Source organism: Trachemys scripta, chromosome 8 (assembly GCF_013100865.1).
Source record: "Trachemys scripta elegans isolate TJP31775 chromosome 8, CAS_Tse_1.0, whole genome shotgun sequence".
In the NCBI taxonomy this organism is placed as follows: Eukaryota; Metazoa; Chordata; order Testudines; family Emydidae; genus Trachemys; species Trachemys scripta.
The window spans coordinates 6,123,342-6,141,459 of NC_048305.1; the positions used below are offsets into that span (position 1 = coordinate 6,123,342).

General features: G+C 57.3%; 1 protein-coding gene across 8 annotated transcripts in view; it reads left to right on the plus strand.

Annotated features, from left to right (window-relative positions):
* TNIP1 (TNFAIP3 interacting protein 1) overlaps window positions 1–16,634 on the plus strand; it is a 45,033-nt gene extending 28,399 nt beyond the window's left edge. For 3 of the 8 annotated variants that reach the window (XM_034780168.1, XM_034780167.1, XM_034780169.1), the window contains exons 6-18: window positions 2,038–2,226; window positions 3,023–3,117; window positions 3,289–3,379; window positions 4,826–4,915; window positions 5,583–5,648; window positions 6,178–6,309; window positions 7,190–7,318; window positions 8,791–8,919; window positions 9,435–9,560; window positions 11,002–11,082; window positions 11,637–11,834; window positions 12,689–12,779; window positions 13,298–16,634. In XM_034780168.1, coding sequence (XP_034636059.1) covers window positions 2,038–2,226; window positions 3,023–3,117; window positions 3,289–3,379; window positions 4,826–4,915; window positions 5,583–5,648; window positions 6,178–6,309; window positions 7,190–7,318; window positions 8,791–8,919; window positions 9,435–9,560; window positions 11,002–11,082; window positions 11,637–11,834; window positions 12,689–12,779; window positions 13,298–13,341 — 1,461 coding nt within the window. In that variant the 3' untranslated portion in view covers window positions 13,342–16,634. The remainder of the gene's footprint in view (window positions 1–2,037; window positions 2,227–3,022; window positions 3,118–3,288; window positions 3,380–4,825; window positions 4,916–5,582; window positions 5,649–6,177; window positions 6,310–7,189; window positions 7,319–8,790; window positions 8,920–9,434; window positions 9,561–11,001; window positions 11,083–11,636; window positions 11,835–12,688; window positions 12,780–13,297) is intronic. The other 5 variants (XM_034780170.1, XM_034780171.1, XM_034780173.1 and 2 more) reach the window with 5 other exon arrangements.
* Window positions 16,635–18,118: the final 1,484 nt, after the last annotated feature.

Below are 18,118 nucleotides of genomic sequence, written 5' to 3' on the forward strand. Positions count from 1 at the left end.
TCCAGTAACTTTACCGCCTGGCGTTGTCTTAGCCAGTTTTCTCTTGGCTCTTATCATTGGCGGGGGGGCTTTACAGCTGACCTGTGTGTTGCCTGGCTGGGCACATACGGAGACTGCCAGGGCTAAGTGCGAGCCAGGCTGGGTGTGCCCGAACGTGCCCTCCTCAGCAGCATTGCTAACAGTGATAAAAGCTGATGGGGCCAGAAAGCCACAGAGCTGAGGACGGCCTGTGGTTTATGAAACTGGGGGATGTTGCTTTTTCGCGTTCCCCTTTATGAGTCAGCCGCGGGACGCGTGAGAGGTGGATATGGACTCCTGCAACTCTGGGATTTCCCGGGGCCATGGGGGCAAAAGGACGGGGGGCGGGGCGTGAGTCAGGCAGCCTGGGGAGCGGTGCCAGGCTCCCGACAGGTGAAAGGCTCACAAGACTTGGCGTGGGAGGAGCCCCGTTTTTGGTGGACTGGCTAGGTGGCACGCAGGGCGAGACCTGTTCCCTCTTGGGAGTCATGGCCACAGAAGGTGTCTTCGGTCTCCTAGGTAACCAAACAGTTAAACACCCGCAATAGCTTAGGGCAAGTCAGGGCTCAGTAACCGAACGGCGCATCTGGGAGTTCTGTCAACTTGTGTAAGCAAGTGGGTGTGCGGGGTGACGCACGCCGGCAGGTGTGGCCAGCCACGATAAATACAGCCCGGTCCAATCTCGGCTGGCATCTGTCGTGGGACCTGGATCCCCACATGCCCTAGGGTTACTGGGAGCAGAGACAAAGCCCAGCGGAAGAGAGGAATGACGTGGTAGAGGCAAGAGAGGGAGCTTGGAGAAGCAGTGGAGGGCCGCGGGAAGGTACCAGGAGCTGCGAAGGAGAAGGGCCTCGTGCCAGCAGTGGGACAGAGAGAAAACGGATGAGACAAGTTCTGAGCGAGGCTGCAGCGGGTTCTTGGGGTCAAGTTCCCATACGGCACCAGGTAGCACAAGCTGAGCTTGTTCCAGTGTGTAATTCAGAAGCGGCACCTTCTGGCACTTCCCAGCGAGGTGCAGGGCAAGGGGAGTCGCTGCCCATGGGGGCCGGTTTGCTTACTGGTCCCCCAAGAGAATCCAGGTTCAGTAGTTTCACTGGACTCTGGCATTTGATTGGCGCCCACAGCCAGAGCACGGTTGTGTACCAAGTCGTCTGGGCAAGCTCTCCTACGCTCCAAGATTCCTCTGTTATCCCAGGGCTACCCACAGTATGTCTCCTGGGGGGGGCCTGTCCTTGAATGGAGACCCCCCCTGTGGGGAAAACCCTGCACCGGGCTGGTTCAGATCTCACTGGCAGGTCACAGGCGTGTTCTGGACACTCCGGGCTCTGGCTGGCCAGTGAGGGCAGGATGGGAATGGTGCTTGCCAGCATTGCCCATGTGGGATGGGTAATAGAGAGAGAAGCTGGGAGATCCTAGAACTCTGGTAGCCGCTTGGGTTTCATTGTAGTGTCTTTTGGGATGTAGAAAGGGGCCGTTGTCTAGAGACACAGGAGCCGCTAGAGGGCACTGGAGGCTCAGAGTCCTGCGTGGAGGGAGACACTGTTCCTTCAGCAGGGAGAAGCGAGAATTAGGTCTAGAAAGGAGGACCCCGGGGTGAACCCCAGTAAATCCCCTGCCCTATGCTGATGCCCTGTTTAGGTTTTGTTTAGGGGTTTGAGTTGGCCCCACATTCATTCGCCGCTCGGCATCTCAGCAGGAAGATGAGCACCAGTTCGCGGAGGCTTCTGGGTTTGGCTGCTATCTTCTACCTGCTGGAAGGTGCTTGCTAAGCTGCCTTCACTCCCCATTAACCAAGTGCTTTGTTAGAGAGCGCTCGCCTGGCAGGGCCGAGGTGGGGCTAACTCCGCGTTTGAGAGCCCTGGCTGGAAGGTGCTGCTGACATGCCAAGAGAGGTTGAACTCTATGACACTGCCTGAGTGGCTGGCCACCGCCTCCCTTGCACAGCCCTGCTCTCCCTCAGCTCCACGGGTGCAAAGCTGCCGGGCTGACCTCTCTGACCGACCGCAATTCCTCTCCCAGGACGCAGAGCTGCAGAACGAGGACACTAACCTGATGCTGCACCTGCAGCGGCTGGAGAGCACCCTGAGCGTCTTTGCCGAGGAGCCGGACAAGAACCAAGTCTTGGCTCACCTGGGGCGCATGGCCCTGGAGTTTAACCGCCTGGCCTCCAAAGTGCACAAGAACGAGCAGAGGACGTCCGTTCTGCAGGTAGGGACATTCCCTCTGCATACCGCAGAGAGGCCTGTGGGGTCTGTCCCCTGCAGGCAGGCCTAGGAAACTTCCTTCCCCCTCACCCCTCCGCCCCACTGTAAATCCTGCAGGGACCTCCGCAAGGGAGCACTGCCTCGCTGCCTTTCTCCACGCTCCCTCTTTTCCTCTCCTCATTTCTCCCCACGACACCAGTCCCTCCTTTGATCTTTTCTTCTCTGTGTCCCCATGCTCCCCCCTCCCCCTGCTATCTGTGTGTGAGAAACTGCAGGCTCCTCTGTGTCCAGCCTGCTCTCGTGCAGCGTCCCCTTGTCACTGCCCTCCCACTTCTGGCCATGAAGAAAGTACTAAGTGCCTGGGGCGAGGGGGAAATCTTCTCCCGTGGGCAGCTTGATTGTGTAATTGCTCATTATTGGACATAGAATGACTTGCATCTTCCTCCAAAGCACGGATGGCAGATGCTACCGAGAGACAGGCTGCTGGGTTAGCGGGATCATTGGTTTGGTTGCTATGGTCCCTAGTAGGGTTGGCCGTTTTTAGGGCCACCCTTTGAAGCACTGAGGTCACATTCGGCCTGTGAGCGAGATGTGTAGTGCCCAAGGGATAGGTGTACGTGCGCTTCTGCCCTCCAGTAGCATTAGTGGAGGAGAGACCAAGTCATAGAGCCCAGTTGGCCATCAGGCAGGGGCCTGGCCTTGTTAAACCAAGGGGGTTCCGTCGCTGGAATGCCCTTTCCCTGTATGTCAAGGGGGCTGTGTGAATCATGAGCCTAAAACCACTCGTGTCCCTCTGGCAGACGCTGTGTGAGCAGCTGCGTAATGAGAACGAGGACTTGCGGGCAAAGCTGGAGAAGGATTTGGAGCAGAGGAACCAGGCTACGGAGAAGCTTAGGTGAGAGCAGGAGGGATGTTGGCTGGGCAAGACGCATGGTTGGCGGGGTGGATCAGATGGAATTCGGCGTCTTTCCTGCCCTGATTGTTAACTTCTTCAAATGTTGGTTGCTGTATGAATCCTTGAGGGTCTCTCAATCTGCGTTTCTGTTGTGCTCTTCCCGCCGCCAAGGTGTGAGAACCTGGAGCTGAAGAAGATGGTGATGATGAGCAACAAGGTGGGCGTGAAAAGGGACGGTGTGGAGAACGCTGGCCAGCAGCAGGTAGGAGCAGCCAAGACTCTTCCTCTTCCCAACTCCTCTTCCCTGTGCCATCCCAGGACAGCTCCCACACCAGAGGGACAGCTCCCACTCTTTGTAACAGTACCCTGATCGCACCTTGGAATGGAGTCCCAAGTCCAGAGCGCTGTGTGATCCTGGAGGGTGCCTGGAAGCCTTCTTGGCAAACCCCCCCATTTATCTTCAAAGCATCCCTTAACCCTTCATAGGCTGATATTTTTAATCTCCCAGGGCCCGATTCTCCCCATTTACCCCTGTGTTGCTGGGGGGGTGCCCCTGACTCCAGCAGTCACCCCTCTGTAGAAGGAAGGCTCAAGGGTGGGAAAACAGGCCCTAAACTTGGAACAAGTGCAGGTATTTGTTTCTTTAAGAGGCTTATTTTGGAGGGAGGGACATAAAGCTACAGCAGAGCTAGGAGTCATTCTGCCATGCTCCCTGCAGCCTTGCTAAATGCCACTGGGTCAGTGTTGGCTACCAGCAAACCCTGCTGCGGTGGGGAAGTCCAAAGCAGCAGAGCACAGCTGCTCCCTGCCCCCATCGCCAAGGGATGGGCTGGAAAGGCGCACGTCATTGTAAGGGGAGGAATGGTCTTGGGCGACCAGGGCTTTGCCACTGAGCTGGGGTGCGGACCCCCTCTCCACAGTGGGGAGAATGCTACTTACGCCGCAGGAAGTGGTGAAGCCAAGTGAGTGCGGGTGCACTCGTGAACCGTTGCCTTGAAAACCTTGTGTGACTGGGAGGGCGGGTGATGGCGCCATCAAACCAGCAACAGGAGCGAGCGGAGGATTCCCGTGCTGAGGGAGGCAGTAAAGCAGCAGGGGCCAAAGCCGAAGGCTGATCGCCCTTGAACTAGAAGGCGTTCCCTGCCTTTGTAGGCAGATGGCTGGCTGCTCCCACCACATCCGTGTCCCCAAAGAGCGGGAGAAGTCCCTTTCCCCGGGGAAGGGGGTGGGGACAGGACCGAGGCAGACACCAGATGGCGCTGTGCGGGACCCATGCTGCCTGGGGTCCAAAAAGCAATTCCTGACACTGACATCTAAATTTCTCTCCCCCTCCCTACCCTTGGGTGGCTGCTGGGGGTTGGTAAGTGGTGGCCAGAATCGAGGGATTATGGGGGCAGGCCAGTGGACTCTGCCTGGGCTGCGAGTTCACGTTGGTTACCTGCAGAGAGACAACCGGTGCAAGGCTGGTGTCAGTGAGTCACGGGGCTGGAGGTGGGTTCTGCTCCCCACCAGGCGGGGCTGACGGCCATCGCCATGTGAGGCAACATGAGCTGTGTTGCTCAGGTGTGCTGGGAGGGCAGGGGACAGCTGGGGGAGTGGGGCAGGCAGCTGTTGGACACAAGACTCTTCTCCTGCTTCCCCGGCTGTGGGATGTGTCTGGCCCAGCTGCCATGAAAGTCCTGAAGGTTTCTGTTTGCGCTGTCTCCAGAGTGGAGCGCTGGCAGAGAAAGCATCGGGCAAGGGCGTGCCAGGGGCCAGTGAGAAGAAGGTGAAGATCCTCGAGCATCAGCGCAATGAGGTGAGCTGGGCCCGCTGCGGAGCACCCCGGCATTGTTGGCTTTGAGCGTTCGCCTTTCCCCCAAAGGCATGCCAGGCCTGGCACACACGGCCCAGTGCTAATGTACGCACCTTACAAAGCAGTCCCACTCTTGGCACGACGGGCCGTGTCTGCTCAGGACAGGCCCAGCATAGGAGAGTAGCAGGGGACTGTGGGTCAGTCTGAGGTGCACTGACAGAGCCTGGGGAGGTGGGGGAGGGCACTGGGGTAACGGGACTGTGCATCGAGCTGGGGGAGCAGGAGGTGGGGGATTGAGCTGGGGGGGGGAGCGCTGGGGTAGCAGGGGGCTGTAGATCACACTGAAGCGCATTGGCAGAGCTTGTCTGCCCCTTGCTTGTCTGTGACATTCCTCCTGTCTCTCCTGCTGGAGCTGCTAGTTGCTCAGTAAGTCACTAAGCCTGAAGGTTTTACAAATGATGGTTCAGCTCAACTTCTAAGAGCGTGAGCCTCGCTAGTGGGAGAAGAACTGGGTTCTGCTTGGGCGCTCTGCTCACACAGCGCTCCTGAGAGAGAGAGAGAGAATGCTTGGGGTTAGGAGATTGGTAGGCTGCAAATGCCTGTTCGCCCCACTTGGTGGGGCGGGAGAGGGGTCTGTGCCCCGGTTAACTCTGTGTCTTTCTCCCCCTAGCTGCTGGAGGTGAACAAGCAGTGGGATCAGCACTTCAGGTCCATGAAGCAGCAGTACGAGCAGAAGGTACGTCCTAGGTGGCAGCATGTGCCGGGCAGTTTGCTTGTGGGCAGATGCTGTGTATGCACCTGTGAGCGCTACACACAGACCAATCTGGGCAAACTGTTCTCCTCCGGACTGTGCTACTCTTCTGAAATGTCTCGCAGGCCAACGTGTGCGTGTGTTTGCAGGGAGCAGCATGGGGGCTACTCGGGTATCCCCCGCCCCTTCAGTGCACTCTCCTTGCCCCAGCCACAAACTCTCCCCAAGCGCTCTCCCCATCCATATAACCATTCATTCCCCCTCCATCCATGCCAGCCTAGGCATCTATGCCATTCTCATCTTCACCGTGGTATCGGAGCCCATCTCTTTCTCTTGGAACCTCCTGTTTCATGCATGACACAGGTGGGGAGAGGCAGCTGAAGGGGCTGTGGGAAGTTTTACATTAAAATGCAGGTGGGGGTGGGTGGGCGGGCAAATGGGGCTGGGGGTTGCACCTCTGCTGTGGGCGGCGCTGCGTTCCAGACGGTCACGTGGCCACCCTGTCCCCCGGCAGATCACAGATCTGCGCCAGAAGCTGGCGGACTCCCAGAAGGCGCTGAACGAGCTGGAGGCAGAGCGGGAGCCGAAGCAGAGGGACTTCGATCGCAAGCTTCTCCTGGCGAAATCCAAGATTGAAGTGGAGGAGGTGAGTCCTGGGCGGGAGGGGCTGTATCCTCCCCCCACTCAGGAGCTGGGCAAAAACCAGGCACTTGTGCGTTGGCTTCCTCTTGCCACAGTAACCCTGGCTCCTCCCAGCACATCGTCTCCCTCTGGCTCCCCAGGTGTTGGCTGAGTCAGAGCCACTGTGTTAGCAGAATGATTGAACAAACTCTGGGCCGGGGCAGTGGGGCAGAAATGGAGCGTGTAGCTCTCCTCCAGGCTCTGTGAGGAGGCAGCGATCCTGCGTGCTGCGCCTTGGAGCAGCGGGCGGGCCCCATGCGGGCTCTCTGGGGGCACTCTGCCTCCCAGCGCCTCTCTCCTGTCTCCAGCGTAGTAAAACCCCCCTGCCTGGGAGCGAATGGTTGAAAGGAGGCTGCGTCCTGTCAGGCCCCAACAACCGGGCTGCCGCTCGGCCTGCAGCACCAGAGTCAGGGGCCGCCACGGGGCCTAGAAAGCAGGAGCAGGCCCATCTTGCTGCTTTCAGACTGACCAGCCTGGCTGGTGTGGGGCGGAGGGAAAGAGGGTCAGACTAGGGGGAAATGTCTGCTGGGAGTGAGGGAAAGAGGCTGAGCCCTCCATGGGGGCCAGTTCTAGTTGAGGGAAGGGCAGAGAGGTCTGACTAGACTCCCTTCTGCCGAGCCACGGCCGTGCGAGAAGGCACCTTCCCGATCGGAGCAGAGGTGCTGCTCTCTCTGCTCCCTGGTGCTTGACCCGAGGGATGAGTCTTTCCCCTCTCACCCCCCGCTCTGCCCCCTGGCTTCTCCCTCCCGTCACGCCCAGGGAGGGAACCACAGGCCTGGGAGGAAGGGCGGGGAGTAACGTACGGCTGCGCCTTCCTCTGACCTCCTTGCCTCTTGCTCTTTCAGGCAGAAAAGGAGAGGCTGGCCGGGGAGGTGAGGGATCTGAAGCAGAGACTCAAGTTCCTGCAGGAGCAGCTGACACCGGTCACCAAGCAAAGGGAGTACCAGGAGAAGGAGATCCAGAGGCTAAACAAGGTGAGCTGCCTGGCAGCGCCCATCCCTGGTCGCCCCGATAAGTCTTTGGTTTCCAAGGACCAGTTCAGACAGGTATTCCTGTACCTCTGGCAAACTGCAGTTCCCCTGGTTCCCCGGGCACTGCCTGCACCTCCTGTCCAATGCACTGTGTCTCCGAGCAAGGCAGCGGCTGCCCCTTTCCATCCCCCTCCTCCCAGCTGAACAGTAAACCCAGAGCAGCTGCTCCCTGTCCTGCCTTCCTAGCCAAGCTCTTTCACAGAAACCCCTCCTGGCCAGTTGTGCGGTGCCGGAGAGCAGCGGCCCAGGGAGACCTGCGGTGCCTGAGAGGGGGAAGTGCTAATGTGCTAGGAATTGGCTGAGCTGAAAGAAGAAACGTTCCTCCCCCCATGGGAAGAGTCTGAGGGATCTGCCTCCCTTGCCTCGCTCAGGGGTGGACGCACCCTGCCAGGGGATTATGGGAGGGCCTCCGCTCATGGCTCCATCAGACAGTGTGAGGGCAGCTGGGGGCACTTCTCTACAGCTCAGCGGTTGGGAGCTGCAGGTCGCCAGGGGTCCTAAATGGAGCCTGTGCTGACCGTGTACAGGCCGCATGTCGCAAGCGCAGCTGCGGGAAGGGCCCGTGTCTCTTTTGGGGATGGGGCATTGCAGGGGAATAAGCCCTTTGCGGCACTGGGCTGGCAGATACCCCTTGTGCATCAAGCCTGCCTCTCCTGGTGTTCTGAATACCAGCCTGCCCCTCCTCAAACCCATCCTGCCTGTCTCTGAGTTTGAGCCCTCTCCGTCTGTTCCGAGCCGTGCTGGCTGACCTGCCCCTCACCGCGCCCGTGTCTGAATCTTGGAGGGACACAGCTGTGCCCTGGGCAGTACGTGTCAGAGGCTTTGCCCAGACATCCCGCGGCAGCGGCAGGCACGTCTCGCTGTTGGATAGTATCAGGGGGTAGCCGTGTTAGTCTGTATCCACAAAAACAACAGGGAGTCCAGTGGCACCTTAAAGACTAACACATATATCTGGGCATAATGCCTGCATCTGTAACTTTCACTCCATGCATCTGAAGAAGTGAGGTTTTTTTACCCACGAAAGCTTATGCCAAAATAAATCTGTTAGTCTTTAAGGTGCCACCGGCCTCCTTGTTGTTTTTGTTGCTGTTGGATAGTGACCAGGGCTCCGTTCAGGCCTTAGTTTCACCCCTGGCTTGTCTGAGTGGTGACGGTGGGAGGGCGGGCCAGTGAGAACGCGGGATTTTCCAGGAGGTAGAAAGGTGGGGATTTTGTTTCTTTTAATCAGCATTCGGAGCAGGAGAGGAGAGAGGGCCTGGGTGGTGGCTGTGCTCTTCACCTGCACCATGTCCAGGCTTCACTTGGTTTGTCTGCACTAACTCTGGATATCTGCCTTCTCAGCCCCCTTCCAGCTGGGCGTGTGCCCCACTACTCTATGCACTCTAATGGCGCCCTCTGTCCCTCTCCACCCTCAGGCCCTGGAGGAGGCCCTGAATGTCCAGGCCCCTGCTTCTGCCCCTTCTGCACTCAGTAACGCCACAGAGCCGGGCGAGAGCATGAGACCACACGAGCTGCTGACCCAGAACGAGCTCCTGAAGCAGCAGGTAAGGAGGGATTGTGGCTTTTTCTCTCACTCTAGTTCCCTGGGCTAGCTAAGGCCGCAGAGAGCGTGTGAACTCAGACCCTGGGAAGGGTCTCGGGTCTCTGAGCAGATAGCCCCAGCCTCCCCTCTGCTTAAAGGGCCAGATTCTGCTTGGATTCCCACCAACGTGGTCAGCTCCGTTGACGTTCCTCTAGCTTTACTCTGGTGTAACTGGGAAGAGGCTGTAAGGAACGCCATTGGTGGTATCTGACCGTAGCCCCATCCAGGCCTCGGCTGGAAGTGCCTGTGACGGGGTGTCACTGAAGGGGACACAGCAGGGTGCCAGGTCTGACATGAGTTTGCACTGTTGGGGGTGGTGTCTCATTTCTCAAAGGCTTGGTGTGAATTCTTCAGTTAGCTTGGCATGAAGAATTTCCACATATGCCCACAGGGAGGGCGCCTGCCCTGCCACCCCTGGGCCCTGCAGGAGGTGTCTGACAGGGCCCAGTGACCCTCTCTGCCTCTTCTCTCTGCCAGGTGAAGATCTTCGAAGAGGACTTCCAGCGGGAGCGGCGCGACAGAGAGAGAATGAATGAGGAGAAGGAAGAGTTGAAGCAGCAGCTGGAGAAACTTAAGAAGCAGTTAACAGTCTCCAACAACCAGGTAGGGCAGTGGGGTGAGGAGTGGGGGAGTAATGCTCTGTGCTCTGAAGCTAACGTCAAGAGGCGTTTGGGGAACAGGGGAGACAAGTCCACCCCTGAGCCTTCAGCTCTGCCACGCGATGGCGTCTGCTATGTGCATGGATGCGTTGACACAGCCAATGCTGGGAGAGTGGACTGGGCACAAGTGAAACCCACTGGCAGATGGAGCCGGATCTCTCAACACGATCCTTCCCTGACCCCTGTTTGTGCCGATCGGCCAGCGAGCTGGGTCTTTGCCTCCTGACCCTGGAGGGATCCAGCCCGTCAGTGTGTGGTGTGGGCAGTTTGTTCACTGCTATGTGCAGATGGGATGGAGGTGAAGGCCGTGCCAGCTGGGGAAGGGGAACTCGTGTGGGAGAAGATGGCAGTTTCCAGAGTGCTTTGGGGTCAGCAGGGGTTGGGGGGCAGAGACAAACATAGGAGACAACGTACATTCATAGTGTGCAGGGCCCTGCGATCCCACGGGCAGCCCCACCTAGGATGGTGATAGACCCGTGTCCCCAGCGCAGGAAAGCTTACGTCAGCCAGCAGCATTCAGGTCCACGCTCCCACCCAGGTCAGCTGAGCCCCCTGGCTCCCCTCTGTGGGAGGAAGGGGTATGTGACGAAGGCCTCCTGCGAGACCTGGCTTCCCACCAGCCCCGAGGGCCGGTCACTCAAAGGTTATTGAGATTAAGTTGTTTTCTTGCCTCTGTTGTGGCCTAGAGCCAGCTCCCCCCAGCCTAGGGGAGCTTCGTGCTGAGGGGGGTGGGCGGTGTTGTCTGTGAGATTTTAAAGATCCTCGCGGGAGTAGCTGAGAGGCCTGTGCGAAGGAGCCGTCTCCTCCATCACAGTCCCGGGCAGCAGCTGCTCTGTTTGCAGAGTTGCAGAAGCTGCCCCCTTGGGGAGATATGGGGCTGTCCTCCGCTGTCCCTCTTGCCCCAGCACGCAGCCCAGCCAGTCAGTAGCTCTCGGGGCAGCCAGGGGTGGGAGACCCACAGGAGCCTGTTGGCATCGGGGGCGCCAGGCAGGGCTTCCGTCAGTGCTGATGAGGTGGCTCTAGGTGCTTGGCCCCAGGGAATCCTCCCCCTGCATTTGAGTGGGAGCTGCCAAAATTCCCCTGCCTTTTGGGCCGTAACCCCCCACAGGAAACAAGCAGCCGTGTGGCCGTGACCCAGGCTGGCCTGCGGATTTATTTTAAAGCCCCTCTGGGATCATGCTCCGGACAGGCTGGCATGTGGCCGGCGAGGGCGGGGGCAGTGGGCGCTTTCGGTGCTCCGGCTCGGGCCCAGCGTGGCTGTCAGTCGCTGCTACCAGGCTGCCCTGCCCTCGGCGGGCAGGAGTTCTGTCCGGCGCGTACCGGCGTCCGCGAGGGGGGGCCGGTGCTGTGCCACACTCTCCGTTCTGACCCCGCCTCTCCTCCAGCTGCGGCTCTTCAAGGACGACTGTCAGCGAGAGAAGGAGGAGAAGGAGAAACTGAAGAAGCTGCTGAAGCAGCACAAGCAGGTATGGAGGGCGGTGGGCGGAAGCAGCGATCCCCTCGGGGACGGGGTGTTGGCTGGAGCAACGTGGGGGTTTTCTGGGGGCGGGGAGGTTGGAAGGGGAGCAGCGTAGGCCAGGGCTACCCGGGGAATTGGGTGCCCTGGCTGTAAAAACCCCTGCATGCTGATATGCAGCTGGTCGGGAGGCTAAGAAATCCGAACGTGTGGCAGAGTTACCAGTGCGCGTCCTGCCCCCAGCACGGAGGGTGTGTCGGGGCGTGGTTGGTGCCGGGGGGCGTGTAGCCATAGCAACGCTGAGGTTGCTGTAGGTGATGCTGGGGGCTGAACCTGCCCTTGGCTGGTGCCGGGATCAGAGGACATGAAAGGATCTTACAGGCGCCTCTGCCTAGGATCTTGTGCCAAGTGCATCTCCGCCAGAGCCAAGGACCAGGGCTCGTGGTGCACAGATACTACCATGACCGGCACATTAGACTTGCACAGCTGGGCGGAAGGGGGGGGGTCTGTATAAGCTGGGCTGTCTCGGCTTTGTTCCTGAATCTGCCCATCTGCCTCTTGCAGGTTTCTGGAGAGAGGCTGCACCCAGAGCCGGTCCCGGGGCCTCTCGGCCCTGCCTGCCCCATGTACCAATTCCAATATAGCCCTCCAGTGCCCCACCACGTCTACCGTGGCTATGAGGACTGGCAGCAAATCCGGTACCCGCCTTCAGCAATGCCGGGCGACCATCCACCAGTGCAAAACTTCCACCACTTCCCTCCTGTGAGTACCATCTCGGGAAGGCATAAGGCTGGGCCAGGGCGGGGGCCATTCTGTAACCATCTCTGCTCCTTGCACGCCCCTCCCAGCCTCTCCTGCAGCGTCTGGATGTGTTTCAGGCAAGGTGGTTCCTGTCGCACAATCCCCAGGTAGCAGCCTGGCCACCTCCTTCCACCCGACCCCCTGCCAGCCAAGTGTAGGCAGCCGCCCGCCTACTTGCTATGGGCCTCATTCCTTATCCCAGAGGGAGTGCAGCTGTGCACACACAATGCATGTGCAGTCAGCATGACTGCGTGCGCAAGTCAGGGACTGCACGCACAAATGACTGCTCCAGACGATTTGAACACACTGCTGGTGGTCCACACATGGTGTGTGACTTAATGGCAGAGCCAGGGATAGCCCTCAGGAGTTTGTGGCTCATGAGTCCATGATCCATCTGCTGGACTCCGACCACTGATGAACTAAAATGTCAGTGTCTGTGTGTCTGACCTCACTGATCTTTTCCTCTCCCCCATCAATCTATCTAGGTGCTTATCTGGCCCCCAGCACTGGAATATCTGAGATCCTCACATTCTTGAATGCATTTATCCCTGGGAGGCAGGGAGAGTCTATTACCCCATTGTACAGAGGGAAACCGAGGCACCAAAAGACTGCGTGACTTGCCCAAGGTCACACAGGAAGCCTAGTGGAGATGGGAATTGAACCTGGATCTTCCAAGTCTTGGGCCAGGGCCCTAACAACTGGACTATCCTTCCTACATCCCCATCTGCCTCCTGCCAAGTCGTTCTGTACAGAATCTGAGACCTCCCGTTTCCTGCCCTCCCTCACGCTGCCCCGTTCTTTGCTCTTCCTTTCAGCCAGAATACACCTGGCGCCCACCTTGTGCTGTGTCCAGGGCCCAGAACTCCCAAGCAGTGGAGGGAGTGAAACCGCTGCCCAAGGAATCCGGTAAGGAAACGCTGCTCTCACACGCCAGGGGTTACTTTCCTTCTGCTGAGAGTGGCGCTGCGTGAGAACCCCGGACAGCTGCCGTTCGTGTTGCAGCTCAGATGGGCACTGAGTATTGCAGTGCATTGAGGCAATGGGCTTGCCCCCATCAAATCCCATCTGTCACCAACTTGGCATTGGCTTGCCCATGTCCCAGACCTGCTGCACGAGGAGGATCCGGGGGCTGGAGTGGACCAGACAGAGGCACTTTGGGAGAGTGCGGTGTGGGGAAGCTTGCACGCTACTCCCTTGCCCTCACCCACCTCTGCCAGTTGTCAGCCCCAGGAGCATGGAAACACCTGTCTCAAACCTGAGAGTAAAGTTAACTAAAGCCTGAGATGGCCCCTGACAGCCCTCTGGCCCCGCACGTGGCAATACCATGGGATGCTGCTGTGATCTGTTTAAACTGGCTCTAAATAGCGTGTGTACCAGGAGACCGGAGCGCTACTTACGCAATGTGGGTGTGCTTTGTCTTTCAGAACCTGCAGGGCTTGGGTTACCAAAAAAACAAAGGCCGGTTTAGCTGTGGGCCAATGTCAGAAGAGGGGGCGGGGAGTGTGCGCGCCTGAGTGTCTCTAGACCCTGCCTCCTGCTAGTTATCCCTGTTCACACACTGTGTATGTAACAGCAGATCCTTGACGGGCTGGGATGTCTCCCTCCGGAGCTGCTGAAGAGAGAACGCCCCGTGCCCTGCGGAGCTGCTGAGGAGCAAGTCGCGTGGGTGCGTCCTTGGAATCCCAGCCTACAGGGGTTGTGCAAATGGCCACGTGTGGTGATCTTGTTCCTAGCCATGTCGCTTGGGTTTTAATTTGATTCCCAGCCTTGCATTCTGCAGCAGCACCTGCTGGGAGCCTCCCATTTCCTATGTTTCAACAGAGCCTTCGGTGGAGGATTTTGCTGCAGCCTGGTTTTGTATTTTAACGTGTATTTGCTGGCTGACCCCAGAGACTTTCCCCGTCAAATAGTGTAGGTGGGAGAGCCGCCCCATACAATCCCATGACGAGCAGAGAGGCCAGCTGAACAGATGTCTGATACCCTGGATAGATGGGTGGGGAAGAGGGTTTAATTGTCTGTTTGTTCTTTTCATAGTTAAAAAGAAGCCAAGCTGAAGCTAAACTGAATCCATTGGTTCATGTCATTTACCAGTGAACACTCTCTAGGACTAAAGTTGAGCGCTCTGGCTTGAATGGCTTTTAAAGTGTCCCGAGTCCAGGGCCCAAATGTAAATGTCTCTCGACGCTCCATTGAAACTTGGGCGTGTAGCGCTTGCCCCATGTAGATACGGCCGCGCCCTCTGTACATACATATACATACACACTCGCTGTCTATAGAAGATGTGGCAACCCTCATTCTCTTATTAGATTGACCTCACAGTCCAGTCTGTGAGTGATCAGGGAGCCACAGGCCTATGGTGTGCAATAACTCTGCCTTTATTGCTCCCAGGGAGCAGGCTGTGAACTCTACCCCTCTTCTCCCACATCCCCAAAGCAGAGCTAACGAGCCGCCTTTCAGTAACAAGTTAAGATTTTAGGGCCTGATTCAGCCAAGTACTTTAAGCCCATGTCTAACATCAGGCGTGCTTTGAAGTCCGTGGGACCTCTCACCTGCTCAAAGGCAAGCGTGTGCTTAACTACCTTGCTGACCTGGGGACCCGAGGGAGAGGAGGAAAACCTGATGGAAGCAGCAAACAATAGACAAGTTCATTTGTGGGCCCAGGCAGACCTGTTCTACTCCGTCCTGTTCTATCCCACTGCAATGTGCCCCGGGACTTGCCCTGCCCGGGGTAGCTGTTGCGAAGTGCTGGGGTATGCTGAACAGGAGGCGCTGAGTACTTACTGTTTAGTACTGACAGTGGCTTTGGAGGGGTGACGGGTCTTCCAAAGAAAAAAATGACAATGAAATGAGGTCTGAGAACAGGAAAGGAATGGCCGGGGTTCCGATCCCTCGGTCTCCCTGAAGAGGCTAACGTGTCTGTTCTTATGCGTGCGTATTGTGTGTGCAGTGTATTGTTGTCTGTAATTAATCTGCTGTATGTTAATGTTGACACGCAAATGGTAATGTGTACTTTGGGGGGCTCTTGCCCCTCCTTTCTTGTGGATGTCACTTCCCCTCGTTCCTCCAATTCCCTGTTAGCTGCTTGGGCTAGTTCTGGGGAACAGTGGACAGATCTCTGCCCTTCTCTATACTGTTGAACGATAACTTGAAGGGAAGGGGAGAAGAGGAGCTTTTCACCCCATCTTCTCTGCAGAGAAAACACCCAGCTCATTGTCCCCCACCTTTTCCTCCCCTACTCCATCTGCTTGGGTTTCCTTTCTGGGATGTGAATGGACTCCGGTCCCCTCCAGATGCTGACAGTCCCTGGAAAGGGATTAACCCCATCAGAGGGAGGTGCTGTGGGTCATCGTAACCCTGGACAATTGTAGGACATAGGGGGGTAAATTCAGGAAGTGAGCAGTATGCTGAAGCACCCTCAGCTCCCTAAAACACTTGTGCGTCTTTAGCCCAAAGCTGGGGCCATTAACTTGACTGTTGTCCGTGATCACATGGCACCCGTGTCCCCAAGAACCTGTATCTGGCCATCGCTGGCATGTGACTGAGGGTTTCAGACTGTCAATCTAAAGCGCTGTATTTAGTGAGCTGGCCTCTGGTTCATAGGAGCGGCCCCATGGGCTTCCCAGGCACTGTTCACATATGCAAAGCAGCGGATTTGGCCACGGGTGTGTGAAGACAAGGCTACCAATGTAACCCAGGCTAATAGAAGCGGTTCCTTGTCCGCTTTTAGTGGCTGGTCCATATGTAGAGATTTGAGTCTGCTTCTGCCTCCGAACTAATGGACCTGCTCTTTTGGCTCAAAATCTGCCCTGCCTGCCCCAGACCAAAGGGAGAATAACAAAACCCAGCTCTGGAGGCCGTACTAATCCCATGGATACGGGCTCTATAGCAAAAGGGACACCCACCCTGCTTACAGTGAGTGAAGCCTGTAACTAGCATACGCGTGCGTAAAAGGCTCCATGATTTGATCTGCCCTGACATCAGTCACTCGGCTCTGTGGGTCCCCTCGGGTCCTGCTGGCTTCCTGTGACTGTCCACCTCTGCACCCACCGCCCTGTGTCTGGTTTTTTTCCAGGGTGGCTCCTAAGCAACCCAGCCTCTCGTTCCTTTGCTCTGGTTGCGCCCTGTCCCTTCAGTTCCCTGTTCACGGGGGTTAAATCCCGTTCCTTACAGCTCTGGATCTAGGCCTGGATTCATGTCAATCGTGTATGCGAAAAGCCAACCTTGCTCCAGATGAAAACTAGTCTGAAGAGTGACGTCCCCGTAGGGCTCTGCCCTGGGGCATTGGGATCCACCATTAAATGTCTAGTTCTAGCTCTGGGCTGCCTTTCTGGCCGATGGCTCTGTGTTTACTACGCACAGTGACCCGCATTGTTATTGCAGCTGAAAAGGGGTGAGGGGGCTAGTTTTTCTTACCCCAATCCCCATGGGTTCCTCACATGGAGAAGACCATTTCCATGTATTTGGGATGTTTCGCCATCCATTTTGCCCACACATTTTGACATGCTAATATTTTAAACTGATACAAATCCAGCCACTCAGCCTAGGTTTTGAAATGCACCCTGTATAGCAAATATCCTGGAAAACAATACCCCTCCATTCCCCCAGGGGGCAAACGTCTACCCCAGAGACGCATGTACAAATCTCTGACACGGGTTGCTTGATTGGTTGGTTTCTGTGCAGAAAAATTATTATGAATTGTAACGATAACTATTCCTTTGCAATACTCCTTAATAAACTATCTGGAGATTTTTCCACCCCAGGCATTGTCCACTGTGGGTTTGCTTTGTCTCCTTGTGTTCTCAGACAGCGGCGCTGCCTAGCAAAGGGGTCCCGTCTTTGAGCGAAAACAGAGTGTTAGGCTGATGTCCTAAACTGAATAGCCGGCAGAGTTTTGCTCTTGATCACATCGCTTCTTAACTAGCAATTGCCAAACTTCCCCGGCCAGAAACGACTCCCTCACACCCCTACACGCGTATCATCTGCTACTGCAGGGAGCTGATTGGGTGCCTGTCTCCCCACTGTGCATAGGGAATTCAGATGGGGAGTGGGGGGGGGATGCTTTTGCATGAGCAGATAATGGCTGGAGAGGATGGGGGGGCTTCCTCTTTTGGGAACAGAGCTTTCCATGTTGCTCTGGGCCTGGCACACCTCCCTCAAACCTGCTCCTGGCTGTACAGGTGGAAATGGAAGAGCAAGGCACAATGTCACCCCAGTCCCCTCAGCCAGTATCTGTCCCAGGGTGGACACAGCCCCACTCCTCCTAGGACTGCCCATAGGGACACCCAAGCGCTTCCCCAGCCTCAGTGCTTCTTGTGGTGATCACCAGTCCAGCGAGTGGCTTAGATGGAAACAGGAGAGGGAGGGAGCTCTTCCTGCACCAGCCCACAAGAAGGAGGGGCCAGTGGTTGGGGTGAGTCCGGGACTCTGCTGCAGACTTCCTGTGGGACCTTGAGCAAGTCACTTAGTCTCTCTATGCCCAATCTGTGAAAGGGGATAAGAGCACCTGTACTGAGGGCAAGTCCATTAAAGACTGAGGCACTCGGGTACTCAGTGATGGGGGGCCACAGAAGCACATATGGCAGGGAAAGGGCTGCTGTGCCCCTGAGTCCAGGAGAAGAGGGGAGTTGTGCTTGAACCCTGCCCAAATGCGAGGTCAGAGCCATCTGACTGGGGCATCTCTGGACCCAGTGTGGGGCCTGCCCCTATCTGCTCTACCAGCTGGTGTGGGGCATGGGTGGGTTCGGCCCCATGGCTGAGAAAGGAGAGTCCTTTGACGCTGTGGCCGGAGCATTTGTGATAAACAGGAAGAGGCAGGTTGGACGTCAGGTGCTGTGAGGCAGACACCCTCACTCCCCGGGAGGCTGAGGGCATTGGCACCACCGAGCTCTCAGCCCAAGCCAGCTGGTCCCCTGTTGCTGTCACAGATAGGGTGAGGACCCCAGGGCCCTGGGTCCCCTGGCAGTTGCAGTGTCTGAAGGGCCCTTGTCTATGGGCTCATCTGGGTAGCGTCTCATGCCTGGGATGACAGGAGTTGGTGTTGGAGCCCAGGAGAGGAGGAGATGATGGAGCCAAGAGCTGGGGCCCGGCTGGATCAAGTGCCAGATGGACTTGCTGGCTCATGCCCTTGCCTCTTGGCTGAGAGGAAACCCCCCAAAAGTCCTTAAAAACCAAGCGCCCCCTTGCATGTTTGCACAGGTGTTTATTTTGCATTTCTACAGCTCTACACAGGCTGCGGGCATGGGAGG